Genomic DNA, 16,241 nt, shown 5'->3' on the forward strand with positions numbered 1-16,241 from the left:
AAGACGGAGGAGATGAAGACGGAGGAGATGAAGACGAAGGAGATGGAGAGGAAGGAGGAGGCGAAGACGAAGGAGGCAAAGATGAAGGAGGAAACTAGGAGGAAGGAGGAGACAAAGACGGAGACGAAGCAGGAGATGAAGACGAAGGAGGAGGCGAAGACGAAGGAGGTTCTCTCCTACCTTTGACGTTGACCATGAACTCTCTCTCTGCCTGCCCAGCTGTAGTTTTCACCTGACAGATCCAACAACCAGTATCTCTCTCAGTGATCTTATCCACCCTGAACTTAGACGTGGTCTGGTCATTCACCATATCAGTGTCAAATGCCTAGGGAAAACATCAATCCAACCATACAAATAGAATCACATATTAGCGCTGTGAATTAAGCATGTGATAAGAAGAAATAGGGGTGATTGCTAATCGTGGTAATTGCTAATCATTGCTAATGCTAATTATTTTTGAATTATCAAATAAACTACCATCTACATAAAGAAACACATTCTTAAAATAACCAATTTGATCATTTCTCTGCTACTTACATAGCTTGGTCCCAAATCCATTTGTGCTATCTTGACCCTGGTGTGTCTATGACCAGGAGTTGACAAGACAACACAAACAGATGTGGGCACCAGATTAACACTTACATATATTCTGGTTTTGCCTGGTTTGAGTAGGATGATCTCACTGTGTAGAGGAGCTGGTTGACCCGTGGCGCTACAGTTGACAATGTACTGAACCCCAGCATTCAACTCTGTATCCATGAGGTTACTGACTACGGCAGGTGCCCTGTCTAAAAGGGAAACATCATCATCAACAACAACAACAACATCATCATCATCAACAACAACAACAACATCATCATCAACAACAACAACATCATCAACATCATCAACAACATCAACAACAACAACAACAACAACAACAACAACAACATCAACAACAACAACAACAACAACAACATCAACAACAACAACAACAACAACAACAACATCATCATCATCATCAACAACATCAACAACAACAACAACAACAACAACAACAACAACATCATCATCATCAACAACAACAACAACAGCAACAACAACAACAACAACAACAACAACAACAACAACATCATCATCATCAACAACAACATCATCATCAACAACAACATCATCAACATCAACAACAACATCGTCATCAACAACATCATCAACAACAACAACAACAACATCGTCATCATCAACAACATCATCATCAACAACATCATCAACAACATCATCAACAACAACATCAACAACAACAACAACATCATCAACAACATCGTCAACAACATCATCAACAACATCATCAACAACATCGTCAACAACATCATCAACAACATCATCAACAACAACAACAACAGCATCATCAACAACAATGTAGTGAATTCTACAAACATCATCAACAACAATGTAGTGAATTCTACAAACATCATCAACAACAATGTAGTGAATTCTACAAACATCATCAACAACAATGTAGTGAATTCTACAAACATCATCAACAACAATGTAGTGAATTCTACAAACATCATCAACAACAATGTAGTGAATTCTACAAACATCATCAACAACAATGTAGTGATATCTACAATTACAGGTGAACAGTAACAACATCCATATGGCTTTAATATGATAGTGGAGAGTTTGTGGAGCTGAAGTTTTAACCTTCTTTCTCACAGCGGGAACCGTGTCGTCCCACACAGACGCAGCCACGGAACCGGTCGCAGTGTCCCTTGTCTCCACATTCACACGTCAGCCTGCAGTCAGCTCCATAGAACCCCGGAGAACAAGCTGGGAGACACAGGGACAAACACAGAAATACATGACAGTACTATCTATGAATAAACAAACCACTGTAGTTTAGCAATAAGAAAGGAAAGAAAGACTATTATAACCTCAACCAGATGGGATACCATACTTCATGGTAGCCTGGTCCCAGATCTGATTGTGTTGTCTTGCCAACTTATACTCCATGGTAGCCTGGTCCCAAATCTGATTTTGCCAACTTATACTTCATGGTAGCCTGGTCCCAGATCTAGTTGTGTCATCTTGCCAACTTATACTTCATGGTAGCCTGGTCCCAGATCTAGTTGTGTTATCTTGCCAACTTATACTTCATGGTAGCCTGGTCCCAGATCTAGTTGTGTCATCTTGCCAACTTATACTTCATGGTAGCCTGGTCCCAGATCTAGTTGTGTCATCTTGCCAACTTATACTTCATGGTAGCCTGGTCCCAGATCTAGTTGTGTCATCTGCCAACTTATACTTCATGGTAGCCTGGTCCCAGATCTAGTTGTGTCATCTTGCCAACTTATACTTTATGGTAGCCTGGTCCCAGATCTGATTTTGCCAACTTATACTTTATGGTAGCCTGGTCCCAGATCTGATTTTGCCAATTTATACTTTATGGTAGCCTGGTCCCAGATCTGATTTTGCCAAATTATACTTTATGGTAGCCTGGTCCCAGATCTGATTTTGCCAACTTATACTTTATGGTAATCTGGTCCCAGATCTGATTTTGCCAACTTATACTTCATGGTAGCCTGGTCCCAGATCTGATTTTGCCAACTTATACTTTATGGTAGCCTGGTCCCAGATCTGATTTTGCCAACTTATACTTTATGGTAGCCTGGTCCCAGATCTGATTTTGCCAACTTATACTTTATGGTAGCCTGGTCCCAGATCTGATTTTGCCAACTTATACTTTATGGTAGCCTGGTCCCAGATCTGATTTTGCCAACTTATACTTCATGGTAGCCTGGTCCCAGATCTAGTTGTGTCATCTTGCCAACTTATACTTCATGGTAGCCTGGTCCCAGATCTAGTTGTGTCATCTGCCAACTTATACTTCATGGTAGCCTGGTCCCAGATCTAGTTGTGTCATCTTGCCAACTTATACTTTATGGTAGCCTGGTCCCAGATCTGATTTTGCCGATTTATACTTTATGGTAGCCTGGTCCCAGATCTGATTTTGCCAATTTATACTTTATGGTAGCCTGGTCCCAGATCTGATTTTGCCAATTTATACTTTATGGTAGCCTGGTCCCAGATCTGATTTAGCCAATGTATACTTTATGGTAGCCTGGTCCCAGATCTGATTTAGCCAATTTATACATTATGGTAGCCTGGTCCCAGATCTGATTTTGCCAATTTATTCTTTATGGTAGCCTGGTCCCAGATCTGATTTTGCCAACTTATACTTCATGGTAGCCTGGTCCCAGATCTCTTACCGTCATTGATGATAATGACAACCATAGGAACATAATGAGAATGAACTGATCTGGAACCACCAGATCACAACTTCATTTTCCATTTTTTATAAACATATCAATGTACAGTATATCAGTGTAGAAATAATAACTTGCCCAGGGACTGCGGTTGAAAATTAGTCGGCTGGCTAAAACCATCACTTTTACTGAAACGTTGATTAATGTGCACTGTCCCTGTAAAAAAATGAAATAAACTCTCAAACTCAAACAAGTCCTATCTCCTCACCTTCACTACAGTTGAATCCTCTCCAGCCAGTACCACAGGAGCAGCCGTATGGGTCTCTCTGACAGAACACCATGGCCCTGCAGTATCCATCTCTACACCACTCTTTACACGTCCTCCCAAACTTACCCTCGCCACACACTGGAAAATAAATGACACTTTGATCAGGTTTCAGGGTTAATTTGGAGATATGCAGAAATATAGATCAAATGTAATGTCATTCAATATGTTAACAAATACTTAAAAAGAGATCGTTCTAAATATATGGACCGTGCATCATCATTAAGGCACTAACAATCACTAAATACATATACTACTGTAAATGTATTTAGTGATTTATAGCAGGTCATTTGCTTAGCAGATCCCGTTTACTACCTAGTGCCCTGACCACACAAAAAAAAACAAAATGGCATTCCAGCACTCTAAAGTCCCGACCAACATTCCATGGAGATTTGAAAACATTCCAAAGAGCGAGATAAGAGACCAAAGCACTAAATCACATGGCACATAATCAGCCAGAATACATTTAGTAGACAATAAACCACATTCCCTTCGGGACAATAAAGTTTTCTATCAAAATGAATGCCTGTAATGGGGGCGGCAGGGTGGCAGCATAGTCTAGTGGTTAGAGTGTAGAGGTGGCAGCGTAGCCTAGTGGTTAGAGCGTTGGGCCAGTAACCAAAAGGTTGCTAGATTGAATCCCCCGAGCTGACAAGGTAAAAATCTGTCGTTCTGCCCCTGAACAAGGCAGTTAACCCACTGTTCCTAGGTCGTCATTGTAAATAAGAATTTGTTCTTAACTGACTTGCCTAGTTAAATACCGGTTAAATAAAAATAAATAAATAACAAATAAAAATGAGAAATAGCAGGTATAAGAAAAATAGGACATATATTTAACCCCCATAACCCCAACAATCACACACGTGATTCAGACCCCTTGATTTCCCACATTTTGTTTGGTTACAGCCTTATTCTAAAATTTATTAAATTGTTGTTGTTATTTCTTCTCATCAATCTACACACAATACCCCATAATTACAACGTAAAAACAGTTTTTTATACATTTTTAGCAAATGTATATAAAAAAATATATATATTGAAATATCAGATTTGCATAAGTATTCAGACCCTTTACTCAGTACTTTGTTGAAGTACCTTTGGCAGTGATTACAGCCTCAAGTCTTCTTGAGTATGAAGCTACGAGCTTGGCACACCTGTATTTGGGGAGTTTCTCCCATTCTTCTCTGCAGATCCTCTCAAGCTCTGTCACGTTGGATGTGGAGCGTTGCTTTCAGGTCTCTCAAAATCATATCAAATTATATTGGTCACAAACACATATTTAGCAGATGTTATTGCAGGTGTAGCTAAATGTTTATAAATAAATGGATGAAAAAACACAACAACAAAAAAATACTGCAAAGTTGCTTAGGAGCTAGAGGCAGAGCATGTCTGTCGGCGCCATCTTTAGAACCTCCAGAGATGTTTGATCGGGTTCAAGTCCGGGCTCTGGCTGGGCCACTCAAGGACATTCAGAAACTTGTCCCGAAGCCTCTCCTGCGTTGTCTTGGCTGTGTGCTTAGGGTCGTTGTCCTGTTGGAAGGTGAACCAGTCGGAGGTCCTGAGCGCTACTTTGCTCCGTTCATCTTTCCCTCGATCCTGACTAGTCTCCCAGTCCCCTCTGCTGAAAAAGATCCCCACAACATGATGCTGCCACCACCATGCTTCACCATAGGGATGGTTCCATGTTTCCTCCGGATGTGACGCTTGGCATTCAGGCCAAAGAGTTCAATATTGGTTTCATCAGACCAGATAATCTTGTTTCTCATGGTCTGAGAGTCTTTAGGTGCCTTTTGGCAAACTCCAAGTGGGCTGTCATGTGCCTTTTACTGAGGAGTGGCTTCCGTCTGGCCACTCTACCATTAAAGCCTGATTGGTGGAGTGCTGCAGTGATGGTTGTCGTTCTGGAAGGTTCTCTCATCTCCACAGAGGAACTCTGAAGCTCTGTCAGAGTGACCATCGGGTTCTTGGTCACCTCCCTGACCAGGGAGTCTTGGTGGTTCCAAACTTCTTCCATTTAAGTATGATGGAGCCCACTGTGTTACATAAATGTTTTGGTACCCTTCCCCAGATCTGTGCCTCGACACAATCCTGTCTCGGAGCTCTACGGACAATTTCTTCGACCTCATGGCTTGGTTTTTTGTTCTGACATGCACTGTCAACTGTGGGACCTTATATACACCGGTGTGTGCCTTTCCAAATCATGTCCAATCAATTGCATTTACCACAGGTGGACTCCAATCAAGTTGTAGTAACATCTCAAGGATGATCAATGGAAACAGGATGCACCTGAGCTTAATTTCAAATCTCATAGCAAAGGGTCTGAATACTTCAATAAGGTTATTTATAGAATAAATATTCTTTATTTATAAAAAAAAATCTATGGCAAGACTTGAAAATTGATTTCTAGCAAAAATCAACAACCAACTTGACAGAGCTGGAAAAATGTAAAAAAAATAATATTGTGCAAATATTGTACAATCCAGGTGTGCAGAGCTCTTAGAAATGTACCCAGAAAGACTCACAGCCATAATCACTGCCAAATATGTTCTTACATTTGTCGTCTCAGGGGGGGGTGAATACTTATCTAATCAAGATATATTCGTGTTTTAATATTCATTTATTAATTTTAAATGGTAGAATTTTTCTTCCACTTTGACATTACAGAGTATTTTGTATAGATCGTTGACCAAAAATGACAATTAAATACAATTTAATCCCACTTTGTAAAACACAACAACATGTGGAAAGAGTCAAGGGATCCGAATACTTTCTGATAAGCTCTGTACATTCACAGATATAAGATGTACTGTAATACTTTCTGATAAGCTCTGTACATTCACAGATATAAGATGTACTGTAATACTTTCTGATAAGGTCTGTACATTCACAGATATAAGACGTACTGTAATACTTTCTGAAAGCTCTGTACATTCACAGATATAAGATGTACTGTAATACTTTCTGAAAGCTCTGTACATTCACAGATATAAGATGTACTGTAATACTTTCTGAAAGCTCTGTACATTCACAGATATAAGATGTACTGTAATACTTTCTGAAAGCTCTGTACATTCACAGATAAAAGATGTACTGTAATACTTTCTGAAAGCTCTGTACATTCACAGATATAAGATGTACTGTAATACTTTCTGAAAGCTCTGTACATTCACAGATATAAGATGTACTGTAATACTTTCTGAAAGCTCTGTACATTCACAGATATAAGATGTACTGTAATACTTTCTGAAAGCTCTGTACATTCACAGATAAGAGATGTACTGTAATGCTTTCTGAAAGCTCTGTACATTCACAGATATAAGATGTACTGTAATACTTTCTGAAAGCGCTGTACATTCACAGATGAGAGATGTACTGTAATACTTTCTGAAAGCTCTGTACATTCACAGATAAGAGATGTACTGTAATACTTTCTGATAAGCTCTGTACATTCACAGATAAGAGATGTACTGTAATACTTCCTGAAAGCTCTGTACATTCACAGATAAGAGATGTACTGTAATACTTTCTGATAAGCTCTGTACATTCACAGATAAGAGATGTACTGTAATACTTCCTGAAAGCTCTGTACATTCACAGATAAGAGATGTACTGTAATACTTTCTGATAAGCTCTGTACATTCACAGATAAGAGATGTACTGTAATACTTTCTGAAAGCGCTGTACATTCACAGATAAGAGATGTACTGTAATACTTTCTGAAAGCTCTGTACATTCACAGATAAGAGATGTACTGTAATACTTTCTGAAAGCTCTGTACATTCACAGATGAGAGATGTACTGTAATACTTTCTGAAAGCTCTGTACATTCACAGATAAGAGATGTACTGTAATACTTTCTGAAAGCTCTGTACATTCACAGATGAGAGATGTACTGTAATACTTTCTGAAAGCTCTGTACATTCACAGATAAGAGATGTACTGTAATACTTTCTGAAAGCTCTGTACATTCACAGATAAGAGATGTACTGTAATACTTTCTGAAAGCTCTGTACATTCACAGATAAGAGATGTACTGTAATACTTTCTGAAAGCTCTGTACATTCACAGATAAGAGATGTACTGTAATACTTTCTGAAAGCTCTGTACATTCACAGATAAGAGATGTACTGTAATACTTTCTGAAAGCGCTGTACATTCACAGATAAGAGATGTACTGTAATACTTTCTGAAAGCGCTGTACATTCACAGATAAGAGATGTACTGTAATACTTTCTGAAAGCTCTGTACATTCACAGATAAGAGATGTACTGTAATACTTTCTGAAAGCTCTGTACATTCACAGATAAGAGATGTACTGTAATACTTTCTGAAAGCTCTGTACATTCACAGATAAGAGATGTACTGTAATACTTTCTGAAAGCGCTGTACATTCACAGATAAGAGATGTACTGTAATACTTTCTGAAAGCGCTGAACATTCACAGATAAGAGATGTACTGTAATACTTTCTGAAAGCGCTGTACATTCACAGATAAGAGATGTACTGTAATACTTTCTGATAAGCTCTGTACATTCACAGATAAGAGATGTACTGTAATACTTTCTGAAAGCTCTGTACATTCACAGATAAGAGATGTACTGTAATACTTTCTGATAAGCTCTGTACATTCACAGATAAGAGATGTACTGTAATACTTTCTGAAAGCGCTGTACATTCACAGATAAGAGATGTACTGTAATACTTTCTGAAAGCGCTGTACATTCACAGATAAGAGATGTACTGTAATACTTTCTGAAAGCGCTGTACATTCACAGATAAGAGATGTACTGTAATACTTTCTGATAAGCTCTGTACATTCACAGATAAGAGATGTACTGTAATACTTTCTGAAAGCTCTGTACATTCACAGATAAGAGATGTACTGTAATACTTTCTGATAAGCTCTGTACATTCACAGATAAGAGATGTACTGTAATACTTTCTGAAAGCTCTGTACATTCACAGATAAGAGATGTACTGTAATACTTTCTGAAAGCTCTGTACATTCACAGATAAGAGATGTACTGTAATACTTTCTGAAAGCTCTGTACATTCACAGATAAGAGATGTACTGTAATACTTTCTGAAAGCGCTGTACATTCACAGATAAGAGATGTACTGTAATACTTTCTGAAAGCTCTGTACATTCACAGATAAGAGATGTACTGTAATACTTTCTGAAAGCTCTGTACATTCACAGATGAGAGATGTACTGTAATACTTTCTGAAAGCTCTGTACATTCACAGATAAGAGATGTACTGTAATACTTTCTGAAAGCTCTGTACATTCACAGATGAGAGATGTACTGTAATACTTTCTGAAAGCTCTGTACATTCACAGATAAGAGATGTACTGTAATACTTTCTGAAAGCTCTGTACATTCACAGATAAGAGATGTACTGTAATACTTTCTGAAAGCTCTGTACATTCACAGATAAGAGATGTACTGTAATACTTTCTGAAAGCTCTGTACATTCACAGATAAGAGATGTACTGTAATACTTTCTGAAAGCTCTGTACATTCACAGATAAGAGATGTACTGTAATACTTTCTGAAAGCGCTGTACATTCACAGATAAGAGATGTACTGTAATACTTTCTGAAAGCGCTGTACATTCACAGATAAGAGATGTACTGTAATACTTTCTGAAAGCTCTGTACATTCACAGATAAGAGATGTACTGTAATACTTTCTGAAAGCTCTGTACATTCACAGATAAGAGATGTACTGTAATACTTTCTGAAAGCTCTGTACATTCACAGATAAGAGATGTACTGTAATACTTTCTGAAAGCGCTGTACATTCACAGATAAGAGATGTACTGTAATACTTTCTGAAAGCGCTGAACATTCACAGATAAGAGATGTACTGTAATACTTTCTGAAAGCGCTGTACATTCACAGATAAGAGATGTACTGTAATACTTTCTGATAAGCTCTGTACATTCACAGATAAGAGATGTACTGTAATACTTTCTGAAAGCTCTGTACATTCACAGATAAGAGATGTACTGTAATACTTTCTGATAAGCTCTGTACATTCACAGATAAGAGATGTACTGTAATACTTTCTGAAAGCGCTGTACATTCACAGATAAGAGATGTACTGTAATACTTTCTGAAAGCGCTGTACATTCACAGATAAGAGATGTACTGTAATACTTTCTGAAAGCGCTGTACATTCACAGATAAGAGATGTACTGTAATACTTTCTGATAAGCTCTGTACATTCACAGATAAGAGATGTACTGTAATACTTTCTGAAAGCTCTGTACATTCACAGATAAGAGATGTACTGTAATACTTTCTGATAAGCTCTGTACATTCACAGATAAGAGATGTACTGTAATACTTTCTGAAAGCTCTGTACATTCACAGATAAGAGATGTACTGTAATACTTTCTGAAAGCTCTGTACATTCACAGATAAGAGATGTACTGTAATACTTTCTGAAAGCTCTGTACATTCACAGATAAGAGATGTACTGTAATACTTTCTGATAAGCTCTGTACATTCACAGATAAGAGATGTACTGTAATACTTTCTGAAAGCGTTGTACATTCACAGATAAGAGATGTACTGTAATACTTTCTGAAAGCTCTGTACATTCACAGATAAGAGATGTACTGTAATACTTTCTGAAAGCTCTGTACATTCACAGATATAAGATGTACTGTAATACTTTCTGAAAGCTCTGTACATTCACAGATAAGAGATGTACTGTAATACTTTCTGAAAGCTCTGTACATTCACAGATAAGAGATGTACTGTAATACTTTCTGAAAGCTCTGTACATTCACAGATGAGAGATGTACTGTAATACTTTCTGAAAGCTCTGTACATTCACAGATGAGAGATGTACTGTAATACTTTCTGAAAGCTCTGTACATTCACAGATGAGAGATGTACTGTAATACTTTCTGAAAGCTCTGTACATTCACAGATGAGATATGTACTGTAATACTTTCTGAAAGCTCTGTACATTCACAGATAAGAGATGTACTGTAATACTTTCTGAAAGCTCTGTACATTCACAGATAAGAGATGTACTGTAATACTTTCTGAAAACTCTGTACATTCACAGATAAGAGATGTACTGTAATACTTTCTGAAAGCTCTGTACATTCACAGATAAGAGATGTACTGTAATACTTTCTGAAAGCTCTGTACATTCACAGATAAGAGATGTACTGTAATACTTTCTGAAAGCTCTGTACATTCACAGATAAGAGATGTACTGTAATACTTTCTGAAAGCTCTGTACATTCACAGATAAGAGATGTACTGTAATACTTTCTGAAAGCTCTGTACATTCACAGATAAGAGATGTACTGTAATACTTTCTGAAAGCTCTGTACATTCACAGATAAGAGATGTACTGTAATACTTTCTGAAAGCGTTGTACATTCACAGATAAGAGATGTACTGTAATACTTTCTGAAAGCGTTGTACATTCACAGATAAGAGATGTACTGTAATACTTTCTGAAAGCTCTGTACATTCACAGATAAGAGATGTACTGTAATACTTTCTGAAAGCTCTGTACATTCACAGATAAGAGATGTACTGTAATACTTTCTGAAAGCTCTGTACATTCACAGATAAGAGATGTACTGTAATACTTTCTGAAAGCTCTGTACATTCACAGATAAGAGATGTACTGTAATACTTTCTGAAAGCGCTGTACATTCACAGATAAGAGATGTACTGTAATACTTTCTGAAAGCGCTATACATTCACAGATAAGAGATGTACTGTAATACTTTCTGAAAGCGCTGTACATTCACAGATAAGAGATGTACTGTAATACTTTCTGAAAGCGCTGTACATTCACAGATAAGAGATGTACTGTAATACTTTCTGAAAGCTCTGTACATTCACAGATAAGAGATGTACTGTAATACTTTCTGAAAGCTCTGTACATTCACAGATAAGAGATGTACTGTAATACTTCCTGAAAGCTCTGTACATTCACAGATAAGAGATGTACTGTAATACTTTCTGAAAGCGTTGTACATTCACAGATAAGAGATGTACTGTAATACTTTCTGAAAGCTCTGTACATTCACAGATAAGAGATGTACTGTAATACTTTCTGAAAGCTCTGTACATTCACAGATATAAGATGTACTGTAATACTTTCTGAAAGCTCTGTACATTCACAGATAAGAGATGTACTGTAATACTTTCTGAAAGCTCTGTACATTCACAGATAAGAGATGTACTGTAATACTTTCTGATAAGCTCTGTACATTCACAGATAAGAGATGTACTGTAATACTTTCTGAAAGCTCTGTACATTCACAGATAAGAGATGTACTGTAATACTTTCTGATAAGCTCTGTACATTCACAGATAAGAGATGTACTGTAATACTTTCTGAAAGCTCTGTACATTCACAGATAAGACATGTACTGTAATAGCATTGAGTATTCACAGAAATGTTGAATGTTGAATGTCCCTGTCAAATAAATAGAATAAATACAATTAAATGATGTGCTTTTTACCAACTGGGAAAAACATAGTGACACACATGCAGAACTCCCCGGGTACAGTTACATGTATAGCCATAGAGCACATACAGGGATATCCTAATAGAGGATGGGCTGTTTTTTACCAGTTTCACAGGTGTGTCCCTTGAAACCGGGTGGACAGATACACTCTCCTGTCTCGTCATGACAGACCCCTCCGTTAGAGCACCGAGGACAGCTGTGTTCACAGCTAGGACCCCACAGGCCAGGCTTACATTCTAGGATTCAATCATAAAACACCTCATTAGGAAGCAATTCTCTAGGCTGAAGGGAGAAAAAATGTTTTGGTCTGCAATGGATACACTTTACTTGGGTTGAGTCAATTCTAAATTAATTTCCAATGTAGTTATCAGATGAAGTTTTCACAAAAAACTGACATATCAAAAACAGGTTGTTTTGGTAGAATTAAGCAACATTGGGTAGTACTACAGTCCTATTGGGTAGAAGTAGAACTTACAGTAGTATTGGCTAGTATTGGGTAGTACTACAATAGTATTGTGTAGAAGTAGAATTTACAGTAGTATTGGGTAATACTACAGTAGTAGTGGGTAGTACTACAGTAGTATTGTGTAGTATTGGGTAGTACTACAGTAGTAGTGGGTATTACTACAGTAGTAGTGGGTAGTACTACAGTAGTATTGGGTAGTATTGAGTAGTACTACAGTAGTATTGGGTAGTATTGTGCAGTACTAACTTCTGACAATGAGCCTGGTGATGGCTGATGTGGACTTGGCTCCAGCGATGGACCTGGCTGTGTAGAGACCTGCGTCTGAGGACTTCACTCCAAGGACGGGGTACACCAGGATGTCTGAGATCTCATTCTTAGGCACTGAGTGGATGAATGAGCCTGGAAGAGACAATACGTTTTACTGAGGAGGAGTCCGGTGATCCGTATTAACATGAGGGGTTGAATATTGTTGACCCGTGGGCTCTATGTGAATATTGTTGACCCGTGGGCTCTATGTGAATATTGTTGACCCGTGGGCTCTATGTGAATATTGTTGACCCGTGGGCTCTATGTGAATATTGTTGACCCGTGGGCTCTATGTGAATATTGTTGACCAGTGGGCTCTATGTGAATATTGTTGACCAGTGGGCTCTATGTGAATATTGTTGACCAGTGGGCTCTATGTGAATATTGTTGACCAGTGGGCTCTATGTGAATATTGTTGACCAGTGGGCTCTATGTGAATATTGTTGACCCGTGGGCTCTATGTGAATATTGTTGACCCGTGGGCTCTATGTGAATATTGTTGACCCGTGGGCTCTATGTGAATATTGTTGACCAGTGGGCTCTATGTGAATATTGTTGACCAGTGGGCTCTATGTGAATATTGTTGACCAGTGGGCTCTATGTGATTATTGTTGACCAGTGGACTCTATGTGATTATTGTTGACCCGTGGGCTCTATGTGAATATTGTTGACCCGTGGGCTCTATGTGAATATTGTTGACCCGTGGGCTCTATGTGAATATTGTTGACCAGTGGGCTCTATGTGAATATTGTTGACCAGTGGGCTCTATGTGAATATTGTTGACCAGTGGGCTCTATGTGAATATTGTTGACCAGTGGGCTCTATGTGAATATTGTTGACCAGTGGGCTCTATGTGAATATTGTTGACCAGTGGGCTCTATGTGAATATTGTTGACCAGTGGGCTCTATGTGAATATTGTTGACCAGTGGGCTCTATGTGAATATTGTTGACCAGTGGGCTCTATGTGAATATTGTTGACCAGTGGGCTCTATGTGAATATTGTTGACCAGTGGGCTCTATGTGAATATTGTTGACCAGTGGGCTCTATGTGAATATTGTTGACCAGTGGGCTCTATGTGAATATTGTTGACCCGTGGGCTGTATATTTCAAACCTCTCATAGTAGCATTGCTGATTTAGTGATTATAGACATGACCCTAATCGCGTCTAGTGTTACATTCAAATCTCCCAACCATCATATATCTAAGCCAATATGACACCAATCTCAATGACAATTCACAAATCAACTTGATTAGAGGTACACAACACACTCCCCGCCTCTCGTCATGAGCCGTCCGTCCGTTACCGAGAACCACATACCGAATTTTTTATCAGGACTGTTAGCATTAGGTTCGTCAGACAAATTGTTTTTCTCCCAGAACTAGCTCAATATCTAGGCATCGGATAAAAATGAGACTAGAGTCCATAATGTGACCATTAGACGTGCTTTCTTTTAGACTCAGTAAGTTTGTAGAACCAATAGTTCTGATTACATTTATCATTTTTCGCCCTCACATGCTAATTTTTGTCCGTTAATAAGAAACAATGATGTGCTACCTTTTTGTAGCATTTCTAACAATGCTAACATCTTTTCAGACGAATCTCAGAGTTCTAACACCGGGTCCGTTGCTCGGCAACAACCCAGCTGCTTGCACCATGCTGCCAGTCAGAAGAAGTGTATGGAACAAACCTAGGCTACTGTATATTGCTAGCTATATGGTGGTATTCAACCTGAGGTTAATCAATAAATACAAGCAGATATTTTGATTAGCTTGGTAGTTAACTAGCTAACGCTACCTAGCTAACGTTAGCATGATTGTACAAAGCCCAGCAGCCAGCCTCTGTCGCTAGCTAACACCAGTCAGCTAAATGCTAGAAAATAAAGGTAGCTAGGCAATAAATTTGCATTTGTTTTTTATTAGTTAGGTAGCTAGCTAACTAGTTAGCTAAAGTAAAGACATACCAGTCAGATGAGAGCTAACGTTGGCTAGGTAGCCAACCAACAAACAAAGAAAGCTAGCTAGCTATATTTTGCGAAGTAAGGTTTTTCAAAAAGGGCTGAAGTCATCATGTGTAAACTGCTGATCGAGACACTTGTGTGTAATCGGAGCACTAACAGTCAAGCAAACATCATCGGCTGCTGTGATGGCCAGTTAACGTTAACTAGCTAGCTAGGTAACGTTAGCCAACGTAAAACTATACACAATACAATACATCATACTTTCTTACAGAAAACATAGCTAGTTAACATTAGTTACGTTATATTTAAAACCACCAGACTTTGGGAAACTGACACGGTGCTCGGGTTCATTTTGCATTGCACAGACCAAGCTATGGTAAGACGAGGTAGCCAGAATTCAGACAGGACAAACACTGCAGTTAGCTATGCTACATTTCTTCAACTAAGAACAACCATGACCACAACACAAACCATAGCCGAGAAATCAAATTGCTTTGTGAAGAAATAGTAAGCTAGTTATGAACTGCATATACAGTGCATTCGGAAAGTATTCAGACCCCTAGACTTTCCCCCACATTTTATTACGTTACAGCCTTATTCTAAAATTGATTAAATCTTATTTTTTTTCTGAGGTTCTTGTAAGTATAAAAGCAAAGCTTTCTTTCATTTCATTTTTTTTTTAAAGCATGAAAAGGTAGCGTGATGGGATAATATCTTACTGTGGTGTATGAAGAAACCAATACTTTACCCTGTATATGGCACAAATTACATTACTGTGGAAGCACCTTCTCTACGAGAATGAATCAGGCTGTTTGAGAAGGTTTGAATCCTAAGCAACCTGCCTACACATAGTTTGAATTACAATACCAACATATCTACAGTAGCAGGTCAAAGCTGTGTGCTGTAAAACCTTGGTAGAGCATGGGTGGAGTAGGCATTGTGGTGCTCATGTGAATTTCTTTATTTTTAGGCTTCAATGCCTATTCTCACTTAAAATGTATTATTAGGTTTAAGGTTAGGGACAAACAAACAAATAGAACTAGTTAGGCTACATACTGAAAGGTTTACCATTCTTATAGATGACTGCGTCCTCTGCAAACACTTTCCTGCGTGTGAAAGAGATGTTGACATCTTCTCCTATGCTGACTGTGATGGTCAGGGACTCTGGCAGGAATGCAGCTAGAGGGAAATATAAACACAATGGTAGAATAAGTAACAGACAGCAGAAAGCACAGCAGTCTGGAAGAGTTCTCAATAGTGCTTAGTTTTCGGCTAGATTTAAGTAATTGTTGTGTAATTCTGTCACGTAGTCCACAAATATTAAATAAACAACGAACAGAAATAATGTTATTGTAACTCCCTAATGAAAACAATCAAAGCCAAACAGACAGAAAGGGGATTAACGGTGGCACAGTTTTGCTG

The 16,241-nt window shown here is 38.3% G+C and overlaps 1 protein-coding gene across 2 annotated transcripts in view; it reads right to left on the reverse strand.

Annotated features, from left to right (window-relative positions):
* Positions 1 to 16,241, reverse strand: part of tek (TEK tyrosine kinase, endothelial) — a 69,071-nt gene that overhangs the window by 25,191 nt on the left and 27,639 nt on the right. Inside the window, exons 4-10 of one of the 2 annotated variants that reach the window (XM_055944311.1) lie at positions 15,888 to 15,998; positions 12,800 to 12,952; positions 12,192 to 12,323; positions 3,517 to 3,654; positions 1,687 to 1,812; positions 643 to 788; positions 181 to 325 (exon numbers count right to left, since the gene is read on the reverse strand). In XM_055944311.1, coding sequence (XP_055800286.1) covers positions 181 to 325; positions 643 to 788; positions 1,687 to 1,812; positions 3,517 to 3,654; positions 12,192 to 12,323; positions 12,800 to 12,952; positions 15,888 to 15,998 — 951 coding nt within the window. Of the gene's footprint in view, positions 1 to 180; positions 326 to 642; positions 789 to 1,686; positions 1,813 to 3,516; positions 3,655 to 12,191; positions 12,324 to 12,799; positions 12,953 to 15,875; positions 15,999 to 16,241 lie in introns of both variants that reach the window. The other variant, XM_055944302.1, reaches the window with a different exon arrangement.

Source organism: Salvelinus fontinalis, chromosome 2 (genome assembly GCF_029448725.1).
Source record: "Salvelinus fontinalis isolate EN_2023a chromosome 2, ASM2944872v1, whole genome shotgun sequence".
NCBI classification, from domain to species: Eukaryota; Metazoa; Chordata; class Actinopteri; order Salmoniformes; family Salmonidae; genus Salvelinus; species Salvelinus fontinalis.